Consider the following 18,255-nt stretch of genomic DNA (forward strand, 5'->3'; position numbering starts at 1 on the left):
CAATTACCAATTACATTCTTGCTACGCTGCTTGCAGAGAGAAAGCTTAACAGCATATTTGCAGATTATAATAAATCAGGGAGAGTCAGCAACATTCATTTCAAGTGCAAGATGCCTTATCTCCACTCTGGTCACAGAAAGTCTTTGTCTGCAATTCGTTTTTTTTTCAGAGATATCGCTTTTCATATCTGATAATTATTTTAAATGCAATCATTCTGCGAAATATTGTTAAATTGTCATTCAAGGCCTGGCTTAGAAATTAAAGGAAAATAAACTCCGGAATCCAGTTTTGCAAATGAGTTGTCTCCATACATGAATTAAAAACCCACCCATCAAACAGTTCTGTCACCTTAACAATGTTCATAAATCTAGGCCCAATGACTTGACATCGCAGCATTACAGCCTCCCAATGCTTTCAAAGGTTTCTGGATGGAAGTCTCATTTGTAATCACTAACTGTCCTTCCTGACCCAGATTCGCTCCACTCCTGCCAACCCTCTTTTTAAAAATGTTTATTCATGTGTTGAAACCCCTTCCTGAATTTGAGCCCTCTGAATCTTCCGTCTCCTTCTGTTTGAGAGCCCTTCCTTCTCAAACTCCCAGTTCCTCAGATTCCAGTTTTGTTTTGCCGCTGCCCCTTTTCATCACTTGGGCATTGCTTCCTGTGCCTTCAGCTACCTCGGACTTCAGCTCCTCCTCACAGCCCTACCCTTCTCCTCCCCAATCACCTCTTTGATACCCTCTCTAAAATGCCCCCTCTGTGGATAAAAATAGGCCAGCCCTCGTCTTGGTTTTCCTTACACTTTGGAAAACATTGTCAAACATCATTTTACATCCGAGATGCTGGCTCATCCTCAGCCCACACATGGATGACAACCTTTGATCCCTGTCGAGTCTCCAGTTCCAGTGGTCTCCTGTTTGACCTGTCAGCTGCAGTAAACACAGTTTTGTCCAAAACTCTGATTTCTGTCCAAACTCTCACCGGGTCCCGTTCACCTATCACCCCATAACACACTCACCTACGTTGGCATCTGATCAAGCAATCCCTCGATTTTTAAGCAGATTTTTTAAAAAAAGTGATAGTTAACTGGCAGTCATCATCTAACTGGTCGATTCTCCATGGTACAAATCAACTTGCCAACCAATCTGCACTCTCTCCTTATACAGTGTAAAATGTGAACGGGTGAAAATTGAAAAGCCCTAAAAAAATGTTTTTCTTTAGCAATACTCAAGTTTTAAAATTCTCATTCTTGTTTTCAAATTCTCCCATGGGCTCATCCCTCCTCATGTCTGAAAACCCCTTTAACTCCAGCAGTCCTGGAAGACACCGGCAGTCCTGTAAGACACCAGCAGTCCTGGAAGACACCGGCAGTCCTCCAACCTGACCTCCTGTGCATCCCCGATTCCCAATAAAATGTTCAATTTTCCACCTTAAACCTCTCCACCTCTCCGTCCTTCCCTCATGTCATTTGCTAAAACTCTCGGACTAACATCTGCTCACTTGCCCCAATATTTCCTCACAGGACTCGGGACCTTTTTCTCGGGGCAATTATTGTGTTAGAGGCACAAGATAAAAGCAAGATGTTAGAATAATTCTTTTTTTTAACCTTGTTCCCACTGGTCGACAAACAATAATGGTTGCACAAAGGAGAATATAAAATGCGTTGAGGAGAGGGTGGGGGTGGGGGTAGGGAGGTGTCACAGACAGTGACTGACCATGGGAATGGTGGGATGAGGGGACATGCGATGACAAATTGCTGGATACAGAGCACAGTGCTGCCCCAAGAGCTGCCCAGTGTCCATTGCTGTTGGGTGAGTGATTATGAATTGTAAACTTTCTTAACAACATGGAAATAAACACTTTTTGAACAGAAGCGATGCTATCTGCTCAATGTGATATCAGACCAGATTCAGTAAATTTCACTATCGAAAGAGTTATCTGATGAACTTAAAGCCTGTTAATGTGGGAGCAGCAATGCTTCAGATTAGCCACTTGTCACTGAACTGAATCTCTTTGGGCACTGTGTATGTGAGACCAGCGACAATGACAGCACCTTCATTCCTGCTGTCGCTGTGAGCTTTCTGGAGAGTTTTTCTGGCATAGGGGACAGTGTCCCTACCTCTGAGCTAGGAGCTCCAGGTTCGAGTCCCACACCAGGATCCTTTGGCCAAGGAGGGTGTATTTATGGCCAGTTGGACTGACCTCCAACCTGTACATTCACCCCAACGTGCCTTAGAGCAGGCAGTGAGGCTGGGACACTCTCCTGGTCTGTGTGGAGCAATCCAATGGAATTCCATGGCCCAACCCTCGCAAACAAAGGCGGGATAAAAGACAGACGGACAGACAGCTCACTTTGAAAAGGTCTGTGGAGGTCGGTAGGTTGCATGGGGAAACTGTAACGAGTTGGAGACTCGAAGCTCCAGGCACAGCCCCAGTGAAGGGCTGACCCTGGACGATGCCTGTAAGACGAGTACCTGTTGCCCAGCTCGTCTGTCCAGATTTTCCAGCTCTTTCTTTGAGTGGAAAGAAAGACTTGCATTTACATGGCACCTTTTACAGTCACAAGATGCTCCAAGGCACTTGACAATCAATGAAACGTAGCCACCGCTGTTGTGTTGAAAGGATAGTAGCCAATCTGTGGACAGGAAGATCCCACAGGCTGCAACTTGGTAATGATGAGATTATTTGTTTTTTAAAGTTGAGGCTGAGGGATAAGTATTGGTGAGGGCATGGGGCAGAAATCCCTCAATCTTATGCATCTCAAAATATGGTTGCAGGATCTCTGCCAATCACCTCAAAGGGTGGTCAGAAGGTCAGTTGTAGGGTCTCATTTGAAGGATGGCTTCCCTGTGACATTGCTGCACTCCCTCTGCACTGCCCAGCCACGAGAACAGAGAGTTTCTGCCCGGGTCCTTCAGGCAGAGGTCAGAGGTTACAAACTGAGCCACAAAGGGGTTAATCTTTGACTACAGGTGACGAGGATTTTTGTGGATCCAAGGTTGACAGATATTCCCCCTGGAGGCCTTGATTTGCAAGATTAGCCTTGTTTTCACATTGCTGGGTTTTGTCTTGTGTTTCTGACACATACATTCACTTACTGTCACTTGCTAGTTGCTAAGGAGGGAGTTGCCAAGGTAACGCTGTGTGGCACAGAGTGCCTGTATTATTAGCGTATTGCTGTGGGGGGGGAGGGTTGGGGAAGGTTTAAGGGCAAAGAATCAGATTAACAAACATCAAGTGGGGAGGGTTTGTTCTAATTCTGGAGACAGGGTCAGGCTGTGACACCTGCCCAGGGTCAGTAACATTCTACACACAGCCTGGGGCTATCAACACTGACTGGTGCTCACTAGGACATTAAACTGGAGATTTGTCATTGACTGAGCAGAGCTCAATAAATGATCATTCCTGATATCCAACTTCTGAAAGCAGCAATGTTGTTAGCGTAGGACAAAAGCAACACCTGTCACAATGACAGTTTAGCTGCATGTTAACCAAGGAGGAAAACGGGTCATTATCTTTTATTCCATGAATCCACTGCCGATATTCATACTCCCCTCCCCATCTCCCCCACCCCCAGCATTGCAAAGAAACCACTCCCCCACTGACCCTCTGTCAAACACCTCTATTGCCTGCCCCTACTTTCTTTCCCCAAGCACCTTCCCCTGACAAACTCTTGTACTAGGAGTATTTGTCATCTTCTCCCACAGCTAGGCCAAGGTCCAGCACCTAAGTCTGAGTGACACAATCTGTGAACTCCCTCCAGTGCAGAATACTGTTTGTTCACACTGTGCTCTGCTCACGATACTGGGGACACCAAATTGAAATGAGTGGAGTACTAACAGCCCAACCATGCTCACCTATTCCACAGCCATTCCACATGAATTAGGAGCAAAGAACACCATTCTGCCCTTCAAACTTGTTCTGCTATTCAAGTAGATCACAATGAATCTGTCTGTGTTTCAAATCCCACATTCTCATCTACCCCAGCTCCCCCGATGACCTCCTACCCAATAAGAATTTACCCCCGCTCCCCATGAATTAAAAATATTCCACGTTCCCACCTCTGGTAGTTTCTGAGGTAGAGTTCCAAAGTCACACAACCCTCTGAGGGAAAAGAATTCTCTACATCTCTGTCCTGAAAAGGTGACTCCTAATTTTAAACCATTATCCCCCAAGTGAGGACTGACCCACAGGAGGAGACATCCTGCCCATGCCCACCTTGTCAAGAGTTGTTCAGGATCTGACTTCACACAGAGGGTGATAGGTGCCTGGAACGCATTGCCAGCAGAGGTGGTAGAGGCAGGCGTGGAGATTCATTTAAGGTGTGTCTAGACAGATGCATGAGTAGGTGGGAGCAGAGGGATACAGATGCTTAGGAATTGGGTGATAGTTTATACTGTGGATTTGGATTAGTTCAGGCTTGGAGGGCTGAAGGGCCTGTTCCTGTGCTGTAAATTTTCTTTGTATTTGTTTACACACTTCAATCAGGTTACCCCTCAGTCTTACAGACTCCAGTGCAAACAAGCCCCACCTGCCCGCCCGCTCCTCATACCACTCCATGTACCAATCTAGCAAACCTCTTCTGAACCTCCTCCCATGTATTTACATCCTTACTTAATGAAGAGAACAGAGCTCCAGACAATTTTTGAGAGGTGGATTCACCAAGTCCTGTACAACTAAAGCATACCATCCTAATGTGTGGGTTCAGTTTGCTTATTTAGCACAGCATGCCATTTGCCTTCCTGATTATGTGCTGAAACTGGACCTCAAACAAGCAATCCAGAAATCCAGTCACCATAGAGAGGTCACACAGAGCCATAGAGATGTACAGCCCGGAAACAGACCCTCTGTTCCAACTTGCATGGACATCCCAACCCAATCTCGTCCCATTGTGAGGCAGATCTGGGTGTCACAAGCAGACAGATGAAGCAAACTCAGTGGGAGGTTGTGAAGGGGCTGGCTTGTGAATAAGGAAGCTGAGAGGAACACGGATTGGTCTTTGTGGAACTCAGATGTGACCAGATGAGAGAGGAAGCCGTTGCTGGTCTTTCTGAAACATGGAGAGTGGAGCCAGAGGAGCCCAGTCCCCATGATCTGACCAAAGGATGAATGGAGGATGAAGACGATATGATTCAAAGGGTCCAAAGCTGGAGAAACGTTGAGGACCATATCGAGAGAAACTTGTATTCCTCACAGACAATGGTTATTTGAGTCAGAAAGAGAGTTAACGCTTTGGGTCCAATGTGAAACCTGAAGAGGACTCACACTGGTTTCAAAACACTAACTTCCTTTCTCTGTCTCCAGATGCTGCCAGATTGTTTGAGTATCTGCAGAACTTTCTGTTTTTATTTCAGCTTTCCAGTATCCACAATATGCTGCTTTTATGCGATTTGAGTTCATGGTTAGAATGGTCTTAATACTGAGGGCCCCTTCTCTGGACCCACTGGTGCTCAACCTTCCACCTGAGCGGCCAATCAGGGCTCTACCTTCATGTCTAATGCAAGATGGCGACTCCAATGGGCAGCAGCCCTAGATGACGTTCCAGCAGAGATCAATACGGCTTCTAAGAAAAAGGTTCATGGTTCACAGCAAAGATGTATGCCAGTGATGATGAAGGATGTTAGCACGGGGACAAACTAACCTTGGGTTAACCAAGGAAGTTAAAGCTAGCATGAAACTGGAAGAAGCAGCATACAATGTGGAAGAGATTGATGGCAAACGAGAAGATTAGGAAACTTTCAACAGGCAACAAAAGGCAACCAAAACATAATAGACAGGGAGAAAGAAACTCTATGAGGACAATGTGGCAAAACATATGAAAGCAGACAGTCAGAGCTTCTTCAATTATGTTTAAAGGGAGAGAGAGAGAGGCCAAATGAACATGGTCCCCTGAGAGATCGAGGTTGGAGAAGTAAGAATAGGAAATCAGGAAACAGAATACGAGTCAACTAAATACCATGCATCAGCCTTCAAGGTAGAAGACACTGATAGCATTCCAAAAATATTAAACATCAAGCAGCTAAAGAGGGGTGTGGGGTTGGAAAAGAATACAAGAACTTTCTTTAAAGACCAAATGCCAGGGAGACTCATGGATCTAAAGGCTGATAGGTCCCCTGGTCCTGATCAATTGTATTGGAGGATATTAAAGGAAATAGCTACAGAGGTGGTGGATGTACTAGTTGCAATCTTCCAAGAAATGTCAGATGTAGGGAAAGTTTAGAGGGTTGCCAATGTAATCTCCCATCAAGAAGGAAAAGATTCAAAACGAATGGATAACTATAGGCTTAACATTGGCCTTTGGAAAATATTAGAGTCAATTAAAAAGGCTGTAATAGTGGAGCATTTAGAAGTACATGATCCAATCAAGCAGAGTTCACTTGGCTTCACAAAGGGGAAATCATGCCTGACAAATTTATTGGAAAGCTTCAAGGATGTAACAACAGGACAAAAAGGAGAACCAGTAAATGGAGAATATCTGGATTTCAAAATGGTGTTTGCTAAGGGGCTGCATGTAAAGCTACTCAATATGACAAGACACCCATGGTTTTGGGGGCAGTATGTGAGCATGGACAGAGGAATGGCTGACTAATAGAAGACAGAGAATTGGGAAAAGGGGATAATTTTCAGGATGGCTATTCGTAACTAATGGTGTGCCACAGGGATTGGCGCAGGGGGCACAATTATTGACATAGACAGAGAGACTTATGAGGCAGAGAGTGCCGCTCTGTCAGAGGGTCAGTGCTGAGGGAGTGCCACACTGTCAGAGGGTCAGTACTGAGGGAGTGGCGCACTGTCAGAGGGTCAGTGCTGAGGGAGTGCCACACTGTCAGAGGGTCGGTGCTGAGGAAGTTGCGCACTGTCAGAGGGTCAGTGCTGAGGGAGTGCCGCACTGTCGGAGGGTCAGTGCTGAGGGAGTGGCGCACTGTCAGAGGGTCAGTACTGAGGGAGTGCCGCACTGTGGGAGGGTCAGTGCTGAGGGAGTGCCACACTGTGGGAGGGTCAGTACTGAGGGAGTGCCGCACTGTCGGAGGGAATGACACACTGATAGCCGTTGTTTTTCTGATCAGCTATTAAAGTCTGTCTTCTCAGGGTTTACAACATAGCATAGTTCTATCTCAAAGAGAAGGAGATTTTTCCTGGCTGATATTTATACCCCAACCAACAAACTAAAAAAAACATTCTATCATTTACCTTGAGGTTTAGTGGGAGATCACCAATGATTAAGATCAAAATTTAACTGTACATTAATAGATAAAGGGACTCCAATAATCTTCAATAAAGAATGTCGAATTCAGGGTCTAGTGATGACTATGAAGCCATTGGCACTTGTTGTAAAAATCCATCTGGTTCATTAGTGTCGTTAAGAGAAGGAAATCTGCTATCCTTTCTGCGTCTGGCCTCCATGTGATTCCAGACCCACAGCAATGTGGTTGACTCTTAACTGGGCAATTAGCGATGGGCGATAAATACTGGCCTGGTCAGCGATGCCGTCATCCCATGTGTAAAATGAAAAAAAAAAGCTTATAATGGACAAATGTAGCAATGTGCTCTTCCTCAAAGCACGAGGGGAACTGTAGCCAATACTGTCAGGAAAATGGGCTCCATTCCCAATCCTGTGGGAATTCAGTGAAAAATGTAAACCTCTTTTCTTTGGAAGACCAGCATGTTTTTCCTGGAGTAGGTGACCAGCAGCTGTAGCTCGAGGGAATGTAAACTGTAACAATTATCGTTTGTGACACAATGGGAAACAGGAAGGTTGCGTTGCTATAGAAACCAGTAGGCCCAAAGCTGAGATTGAGATAAGAGAGAGGCCCTGCATGAAGTTGGGAATTCACAACCAAACTGAACCTTTTCTGCTGGTGGAGTAGTGATGCAGGGGAAGTTCATCCTCAGCATTTACTTGACTAAAATCTATTAAAACTGGGGCCAAGACTTGAAATTACCGTGTGCAAATTGCCAATCGCTTTTCTGATGTTACGATGGTGACTGCCCTTCAAAAGTATTTAACTGGGCTGCAAAGGGAGACAGGATGTCCAAAGAATGGTGCCATTACAAACACAACGCTTTCATTCAGAAACTGTGAGTGCCCAGTGGGCTCTGGTGCCACTTCAGTGGGCTCTGATGCCACATCCAGGAGCAGGTACACTGAATGATGGAGCAGCACCTGGAACTTTTCCAGGTTGTTTTGGTTCATTGTCAAAGCAAGTCTGACATCTGCATTCAGCGTAGCTTCCTGATAGCACAGTGAAGGAAAGGCTGCAGCTGTCAGTCAGTCAGAGATACCACAGGCCGTTCGTTCTGAAACTGGTGACAGGGGAGCAGTGTGTGAAGAAAGGAGAACTTTAATTTGATCTAAGCCAGAGCCCTTCTACAGTGTAAGTTTATTTTATTATCTTATCGGGTTATGGCTACATTTCCATCTTGAAAGAATTGTGCGGCTTTTAACTTGCGCCAACTTTTTTTTAAAAAAATGCCTTAATGTAAGCTTTTAATTGTGTGCTATGTGAAAGTCGATGTATTACAACATCCCATTGTTCCCATAAATCTGTCAGGAGTAACCACAGGAAAATCTGAAACAGGCGCATCCTTTACAACCTCGTTTATTCTTAAATACTCTCAAAGGCAGGGGGGAAACCATTGACAGTCCACAAACTCTTCATGTGCAATCTGTGGATTATTCCTGCTGCTGCTGTTCAGCATCATGTAGGGCCAGAAGAGTGCGTCAGAAAACTTCCCACTTCATACAGACGTTTCAGTACACAATTAGTCCAACAGTTAGAAGCTGCAATTACATAGTGCCTTCAATATTGTAATGGAGCTTTACTGAGCAACACCTGATGCTGAGCCACGTCATCAGCCTTTAGTACAGGCATCAGAAACTTCATTCAAAAAAAGCAGGTTTGAAGGAGCATCTTAACAGAGGTGGGCAGTGGTAGGTGAGGGTTAAAACAAGGACTGCAGATGCTGGAAACCAGAGTCTAGATTAGAGTGGTGCTGGAAAAGTACAGCAGGTCAGGCAGCATCCGAGGAGCAGAAAAATCAACGTTTCGGGCAAAAGCCCTTCATCAGGAATAGAGGCAGTGTGCCTGCAGAGTGGAGAGGTAAATGAGAGGGGGGTGGGGGTGGGGACAAAGAGTACAATAGGTGAATGGGGGTGGGTATGGAGGTGATAGGTCAGAGAAGAGGGTGGGGGAAGGTAGCAAAGAGTACAATGGGTGAATGGGGGCTATCATCACTGAACATCTCCTCAGTGCCCAGCTCTCCCGACTGCCTGCCCTCCCCTCATTAAAGTCATTTCAGCTATTTTAAATCGACCTGCTCAGGCATATTAACACATATCCAGGGCAAGTGGGACTTGAACCCAGACCTTCTGGTTCAGAAATAAGGTCACTACCACTGCACAGTGAGATCCTTCACTGACAGGATTTTAGATATTTTCAGAGATGGTATCACACACTTCTGGCCCTTTTAACACCTCAATCCATAACAGTATCAGCTGCTGACAGTTAATTCCAGTGAAGAACTTCAGCTTCAGCTCCCTGACCCGTTAAAACCTTTTTCAATTTTCACCTCATTGAGGGGACACATCTGTTTCACTGGCACCACCTGCCATCGGCTACTGAGGCTTACAGCCCACAGGGTGGACAAGCCTCAAAGGCCGGACTCTGACCAGTTAGTCCATTCCAGTGAGGATGATCGGGGAGGGGATCTGAAGACACATATGTGTCTTTGTCTGTGTCTCTCTATTTGTGTGTGTGTCTCTCTGTGTTTCTGTGTGTGTCTGTGTTTGTGTCTGTCTGTGTCTGTATATGTGTCCATGTTTGTGTGTACCTGTGGTTGTGTGTGTGCATATGTATGCGTGGGTGCGTGTGTATGTGTACATGTGTGCGTGTGCATGTGTATGCGTGTGTGCGCGCGCTGCATGTGGGTATCCCTGTGTCCGTCTCCCTGAAAGAATTCCTTGTTTACACTAACTGACCGACCTCATCACTTGGGTCAGATATTAGGGGTTGATTGATAGCAGCAGACCCTCCAGGAGGAGACAGAAAAATATCAGAAGAACAGAAATTTTAGAAATAAAGAAAGAGATTAGAGACAATTTAACAACTTAAAATAGAACAAACTGTCGACACGTCAGAGTTACAAAACCAATGATGGTTTTTCTGATCTATTTATATATTTGATCCTATTTTATGACTGGTGCTATCTACTTCGACAAATTTCCCGTCAGCTCTTCAGAACTGCAACATGCTCGCCACTGAAACTGCAACGAGGCGTTAATTTCACAGCTATTAATTTCACGCCTAAGGTTCTAAACATTAAATTAGGCGCAATTAAAATCTTGGAGAATCCATCCTCTACTTACATTGACAATTCAGCTAAATTCTTTAACCCTCTCTCTCCATCCACCTAACCCTCCCTCTCCTCACCTACCTATCCCTCCCACTCTCTCTCCATCCACCTATCCCTCCCATTCCCTCCCCCTCTCCAGTATTTCTCTCCATCGGAAGGAGCCAGGCCTGTTGAGTTTCTTCAGCAATCTCAGAGCCTGTTTCAGATTTCCAGTGCCTGCAGGATTTTGCTTTGATCAGAATCACCAAATTATATACAATCTGCTCATAATTCACATCATAATGCATTTTTATTCTTCATGAGCTGTGGCTGTTCCTGGGAAGACCAACAGCTGTTGCCTGTGAATTGTGGGGTTTAGTTGACCACCCCAGAGGGTGGTTAAAAGTCACCCCCATTACTGTGGGTCTGGAGTCACACGTAGGCCAGATCAGGTAAGGATGGCAGATTTCCTTCCCTGAAGTACATTAGTGAACCAGATGGGCTTTTACAATATCCGATGATGGTCACCATCACTAGCTTTCAATTTGCAGATTTATTAAATTTAAATGACACCAGATAATAGGGTGGAAGTTGAAGTCAGACCCCCAGATTACACCCCCCAGCAATCCAGCTGGGGGTCACTGGATTAACTGCCCCCTGATATGACCATCATCTTCCAAGACATTACCAACATTTACGAGATACTCTAAGGTAGAGGTACAGTCACCACAATCTTACCAGATCATGGGCCTGCTCTCTTATTAGAGAGACAGAGACAGAGAGAGAGAGAGAGTGAGAGAGATTGTGAAAGAATGAGCAAGAGTGTGTGTGAGAGAGAGAGACAGAGACAGAGAGAGAGGTAATTTAAGCCTCACGGTGCCTCAGGTGAGGGGAGGGTTGAGGAGAAGAATCCTTCAAGGTAACCTCGGCTGGTGTGGGAATTGTACCACACAGTCAGCATCACCCTATATTACAAACCAGCCATCCAGCCAAATGAGCTAACCACCCCCCTCTTAGTCAGAGTCAGCCCTGAAACTCTTCAGAGAGGCCAGGTGTAGGGGGAGAGGGGAGACAAGGAGCAGAGTTACATCCCCGCCAACAATTAAAAGGACCGAGGGTATGTCACACAGAAAGGTAGTCTGAAATCCAATACTCTTGTGATATCCTCCCTTTACGTTCATTGGTGTTTCTGTCACCAAATCCCCAATATCAATACCCTGGATGCTATCATTGGCTGGAATCTCAACTTGACCAGTCACACAAGAACTGTGGCTCCAAAGGCAGGTCAGAGGCCAGAGATATTGCAGCAACGCATACACCTCCTGACTCCCCAAAGGTGCAAGGCAGGAGTGTTGTGGAATACTCCCCAAGACAGGAGTGTGGTGGAATATTCCCCAAGACAGGAGCGAGGTGGTAAATTCCCCAAGACAGGAGTGTGGTGGAATATTCCCCAAGACAGGAGTGTGGTGGAATACTCCCCAAGACAGGAGTGAGGTGGAATATTCCCCAAGACAGGAGTGTGGTGGAATATTCCCCAAGACAGGAGTGTGGTGGAATACTCCCCAAGACAGGAGCGTGGTGCAACATTCCCAAGACAGGAGTGTGGTGGAATATTCCCTAAGACAGGAGTGTGGTGGAATATTCCCCAAGACAGGAGTGTGGTGGAATACTCCCCAAGACAGGAGTGTGGTGGAATATTCCCCAAGACAGGAGCAAGGTGGTATACTCCCCAACTTGCCCGAATGAGCACAGCTCCAACTGCACTCAAGAAGCTTAACACAATCCCACTCCTGCTCTGAATCCAGATGTTTTTATGTAGCTTCCATTTCACTACAATGAAATCCTACTGCTATCTGTTTGCTCACTCACTTCATCTGTCTACGTCTGTGGTAATTACATGCTCCTGCCTACACCATCTGCTATACCATTAAGCTTTATCTCATTGGCAAATTCTCCAGTACAGAGTTAGCCTGTGGAATTCTCTTCTCCAGAAAGTGGTGCATGCTGAGACACTGAGGTGTTGGGGGAAGTGAGGGTGGGGAAGGGACTGGGGTGGTGGGGCCACAACCAGATCACCTTAATCTCATGGATCAAGCTTGAAGGGCTGAATGGCCTACCTCCAAAGCCTAACTCCTATGTTCTGACTGAAGCTGGTGTCGAAGACAATCCTACAAAACACCATCGAGTGCTGTCCACTCCTCGTCATAGGTTTGGTTAACTGTGTGAGCCATGTTTTCAGCTTGTCACCTGTACTGCCCACATTCTGCTTCCTTCAAATCCATCCTGCTCCTTTCCACATTAAAAAAATCACCTCACACACTGACACATTAAAGATAATAACCTTGTTGCAAAAAAAATGAGGGGAGGACCTTTTAAAAAAAATATGTAAAGTGAAAGCTTTCCCTGAAAGGGGGACAGGTGTTGATGACATCATATCTTTCACAGAAATCTGGAGAAATTCTTAAGAATGTATCATTGGATGAGCTGGAAGGAAAAGAGAGTGAGACTATAAAAACCAGCACAGGCATGATGGGCCGAATGGACTGCTTCTGTCCTGCATGACTCATTGACCTTGAGAGATTCATGGTGTTTGCTCTCTTTGAGCTGATGGGAGCTTTTCCCAGTGTTACCTTTTGTTTCTGAAGTTATAATGAATACCTCCGTGTGCTCTGAAGGGAGATTAGATTCCTTACAGTGTGTGGAAACAGGCCCTTCGGCCCAACCAGTCCACACCGACTCTCTGAAGAGTAACCCACCCAGACCCATTTCCCTCTGACGAATGCACCTAACACTATGGGGAATTTAGCATGGCCAATCCACCTGGCCAGCACATCTTTGGACTGTGGGAGGAAACCGGAGCACCCGGAGGAAACCCGGGCAGACAATATGCAAACTCCACACAGACAGTCACCCGAGGCTGGAATTGAACCTAGGACCCTGGTGCTGTGAGGCAGCAGTGCTGACCACTGAGCCACCATGCCGGCCTTGCTAGATGGGACACATGCTCTGCTGTCAAGTGCACTGCATGCTCAGTGTGATTCACCAATGATGGAATCATCTCGAGCAACAGTAGAGAGGCATGTGGCACCATGATTATCTCACTGGGGTTGTAATTCAGAATCTCAGGCTAATAGCCTGGGACATTAGTTCACATCCCACTGGTGGTGAGACTGGAATTCAATGAAAAACCTGAATTAAAATTCAGCCCATCGCATCCAATATGGATTATTTAATGAAAACATCATCAGGCTTTAGGGAAGTACATCTGCCTCCCTTACCCGGCCTGACAGCTGGGAATCTGCCTCCCTTACCGGTCAGACACTGGGAATCTGCCTCCCTTACCCGGTCTGACAGCTGGGAATCTGCCACCCTTACCTGGTCTGACAGCTGGGAATCTGCCTCCCTTACCCGGTCTGACAGCTGGGAATCTGCCTCCCTTACCTGGTCTGACAGCTGGGATCTGCCTCCCTTATCTGGTCTGACAGCTGGGAATCTGCCTCCCTTACCCGGTCAAACACTGGGAATCTGCCTTCCTTACCTGGTCTGACAGCTGGGAATCTGCCTCCCTTACCTGGTCAGACAGCTGGGAATCTGCCTCCCTTATCCGGTCTGACAGCTGGGAATCTGCCTCACTTATCTGGTCTGACAGCTGGGAATCTGCCTCCCTTACCTGATCTGACAGCTGGGAATCTGCCTCCCTTACCCGGTTAGACACTGGGAATCTGCCTCCCTTACCTGGTCTGACAGGTGGGAATCTGTCTCCTTTACCCGGTTAGACACTGGGAATCTGCCTTCCTTACCTGGTCTGACAGCTGGGAATCTGCCTCCCTTACCTGGTCTGACAGCTGGGAATCTGCTTCCCTTACCCGGTCTGACAGCTGGGAATCTGCCTCCCTTACCTGGTCTGACAGCTGGGAATCTGCCTCCCTTACCCAGTCTGACAGCTGGGAATCTGCCTCCCTTACCCAGTCTGACACTGGGAATCTGCCTCCCTTACCTGGTCTGACAGCTGGGAATCTGCCTCCCTTACCCGGTCAGACACTGGGAATCTGCCTCCCTTACCTGGTCTGACAGCTGGGAATCTGCCTCCCTTACCCAGTCTGATAGCTGGTTGAGTCTTAACTACACTCTACATTGGCAGCAGCTCCCTGAATTGGCTTCACTAATACAGGCGTTAAGTACAAGAACAAGGAAATGACGTTGAACTTGTTAGACACTTAGATACTAGAACTAAAGCACTTGCTGGAGTCCAGCTGGAGAACTGTGTCCAGTTCTGATAACACATTATAGGAAAGATGTGAATACATTGGAGACAGTGCAAAGAACTTTACAAGACTCCAGCTCTGTGAAAATGTAATTTTGTGAATAGATGGGAGGAGTTAAAACTGTTCTCCTTGGAGAGAGAAAAGCTGAGAGGAGATGTGATCGAGGATTGTAAAATCATGAGCGGGCTGGATAGAGAGACAAGGGAGAAACTGCTCCTGCTCTTAAAAGGAACAACAGGACATAGCTTTACAGTGATCTGTTAAACAAACCAACAGAGGTCTCAGGAAAACATATTTCAGCCAGTGAGTAGTTCGGGTGTGGAATACACTGCCTGGAAATGAGGTGGAGGCAGGTTCAGTTGAAGTATTTAAGAGGGTACTGAATGATTGTTTGGATAAAAATGTGCAAGGCCAAGGGGAAGAGATTGGTACGAGGTAAGGACGCTCATTTAATGAGGCAGTGCAGATGTAATGGGCCGAATAATCTCCTGCTGCATTATAAGAACTCTGTGATTTGGTGAAGTCTCAACATTAGATGATCAGGAGCAGGCTGGCCTTGAACTTGCTCCACCAATCAAGAAGATCAGTGCTGATCCGATTCACTGTTACCCATGACCTTCGCCTCTCCTATTGATCAAAGATCAGTCTTGAATCCATTCAGTGACCCAGTCTCCTCTGCTCTCTAAAGAATTCCAAAATTTTACAACCCTCCTCCTCCGTCTGAAAAGGGCGATCGATCATTCTGTCACTGTGTCCTTTGTTTGAGACTTGACCCCAAGGGGAGATATTCTCTCTGCATCTAGCCTTGCTCAAGACTCTTCAGGATCTTATATGTTTCAATAAGATCATCTCTCTTTATTCTAAACCCAAACAGTATTGGCTGAGCCTCTCCTCATGAGTCAACTCCTTTGTTTCAGAAATCTGCCCCAGTGAACCTTCCCTGAAATCTCCAATGCAAGTGTAGTCCTCCTTAAATAAGAAAATACTAAGGTGTACAGAGCTCAACTCTCAGAGAAGCCCTCTTTGGTGGTAGCAAGTGTTCCTTACTTTAATACTCCATCCACTTACAATAACAACCAAACATCTATTTGCCTTCCCAATGACTCACTGGACTTATACACCAATGTTTTGTGTTTCATATACAAAGACAGCTAGTCTCAGCTTCTCAAAAACCCCTCTGAACACAGACCTTGCTATGAATAAGTAGTTGCTGCTTTCAAAAATCCAAGCAGAAAGCAGAATATTAACATCAAATGCAACAAGTCTTGCATTTGGTTAGTGTAGAGATTTTTGGAAAGCTATGCTCTATGTTGGACAAGGTTTGCTTGTACTGGATAAATCTGATACGTTTACTTGGTTCAAGCACAACCTAAGGACAGGGCAGAAGCTACAATGCCCACTTCGATGTCTACCTCAAAGATTCCTACAGCAACTATTTGGAAAGTAAATTCCAGCTCGGGTTTGGTTGTTCCAAGTTCCAGACTCTGTCTAGTCACATGTTCCATCTGCTGAAAACATCACAGGTTTATTCTGTTTTGTGTGGCATAAATTAGAACTACAGGCATTGATGGGGAACTGTGAAAACACACAGGGCACAGAAAATTACAGCAAGAGAGCAAGATGAAGTAAAGTGGGCAGAGGGCTGTGTGGAGTATACAGGCCAGCATCAGTCAGTTGGGTCAAATGGCCTCTGTGTGCACTGTAAACACATGATGAGGTTGACAAAAGTTTCACCGAACCAGGGGTCTGGATAAGCACAGGGTTGGAGAAGGTGAGGACTGCAGATGCTGAAGATCAGAGTCGAGAATGTGTGATGCTGGGAAAGCACAGCAGGTCAGGCAGCATCCGAGGAGCAGGATTAGATTAGATTAGATTACTTACAGTGTGGAAACAGGCCCTTCGGCCCAACAAGTCCACACCGACCCGCCGAAGCGCAACCCAACCATACCCTAACCTAACACTACGGGCAATTTAGCATGGCCAATTCACCTGACCCGCACATCTTAGGACTGTGGGAGGAAACCGGAGCACCCGGAGGAAACCCACGCAGACATGGGGAGAAGGTGCAAACTCCACACAGTCAGTCGCCCGAGCAGGAACTGAACCTGGGTCTCTGGCGCTGTGAGGCAGCAGTGCTAACCACTGTGCCACCGTGCCGCCCTTCGACGTTTCAGGCAAGATCCCTTCATGAGGAAGTTTGGAGGTTCAGGGCCGAGTCTGCTTTGAGTTTGCAATGCTATATTGCATCATCATGAGCTGAAAAACATTATTTCATTTCAGAGGATCTCTCCAGTTAATACAAGACTTTCCCAGTCTGTGTCTCCGTATCACCGTGGTCCCCAATATTAGATACAGCTAGAGGTTTACCTGTAACATGGAGCAAGTTGTCATTGTCCACTTCCACTTTCAGGAATATTCGGCCTCTCCTCTCCGTATGGTCGGTTCCACACATACTGGGCACGTTTATGACACATTTCTTGTGCACGTTTAGGTCACAGGCTGAGGAGAAGGAAGACACACATGTTATAGAAACGGTCATTCAATCCACAACACTCACCGTGCTCCTCTGTTCTTGTCATCCAAGGCTCCTTAATCTTACCCCTTCTTGCAAGTCTCAGAGGAACAAATTTATGCATCACTCGCAACAACTGCTCCTTAAACAGTCTCCACATGTCTGTTGTGCCCTTTCTGTGGAACAATTGCTCCCAATCTGTACTTCCCAACTCCTGTCTGATAGCGACATAATTTCCTTTCCCCAATTAAATATCTTCCCTTGGTAACTGCTCCTTTACCTCTCCATGGCTATGGTAAATGTGAGGCAGTTGTGGTCACTGTCACCGAAGTGTTCTCCCACCACAACATATGTCCTGGCTCACTGCCGAGCACCAAATACAAAATGGCCTACCCCCTCATCGGTCTGTCTCCATACTGAGTAAGGAACCCATCCTGAACATACCTGAGAAAACAGCTCCATCCAAACCATCTGCACTAAGGAGGTTCCAGTCGATATTGGGAAAGTTGAAGTCACCTATAACAACAACCCTGCTACATCTGCAATTTTCCAAAATCTGCCGGCCTATGAGTTCTTCAATCTCCGTACTGCGATTAGGGGGTCTGCACAATGCGGTGACTGCTCCCTTGCTGTTCCTAACTTCCACCCATACTGACTCAGTAGATAAACCTTCCTCGAACAGTGGACATGATCTATATGGACTTCAGTAAGGCATTCGGCAAGGTTCCCCATGGGAGACTGGTTAGCAAGGTTAGATCTCATGGAATACAGGGAGAACTAGCAATTTGGATACAGAACTGGCTCAAAGATAGAAGACAGAGGGTGGTGGTGGAGGATTGTTTTTCAGACTGGAGGCCTGTGACCAGTGGAGTGCCACAAGGATCGGTGCTGGGTCCACTACTTTTTGTCATTTACATAAATGATTTGGATGCGAGCATAAGAGGTACAGTTAGTAAGTTTGCAGATTACATCAAAATTGGAGGTGTAGTGGAAGACGGTTACCTCACATTACAATGGGATCTTGACCAGATGGGCCAATGGGCTGAGAAGTGGCAGATGGAGTTTAATTCTGATAAATGTGCGGTGCTGCATTTTGGGAAAGCAAATCTTCGATGAACTTATACACTTAATGGTAAGATCCTAGGGA

At 46.2% G+C, this 18,255-nt stretch overlaps 1 protein-coding gene across 3 annotated transcripts in view; it reads right to left on the reverse strand.

The window, feature by feature from the left end:
* Window positions 1-18,255, reverse strand: part of LOC122562281 (protein kinase C alpha type) — a 381,850-nt gene that overhangs the window by 112,388 nt on the left and 251,207 nt on the right. For all 3 annotated transcript variants that reach the window (XM_043715075.1, XM_043715073.1, XM_043715076.1), the window contains one exon: window positions 16,964-17,095. In XM_043715075.1, coding sequence (XP_043571010.1) covers window positions 16,964-17,095 — 132 coding nt within the window. The remainder of the gene's footprint in view (window positions 1-16,963; window positions 17,096-18,255) is intronic.

The sequence above is a fragment of the Chiloscyllium plagiosum genome, chromosome 24 (genome assembly GCF_004010195.1).
Source record: "Chiloscyllium plagiosum isolate BGI_BamShark_2017 chromosome 24, ASM401019v2, whole genome shotgun sequence".
NCBI classification, from domain to species: domain Eukaryota; kingdom Metazoa; phylum Chordata; class Chondrichthyes; order Orectolobiformes; family Hemiscylliidae; genus Chiloscyllium; species Chiloscyllium plagiosum.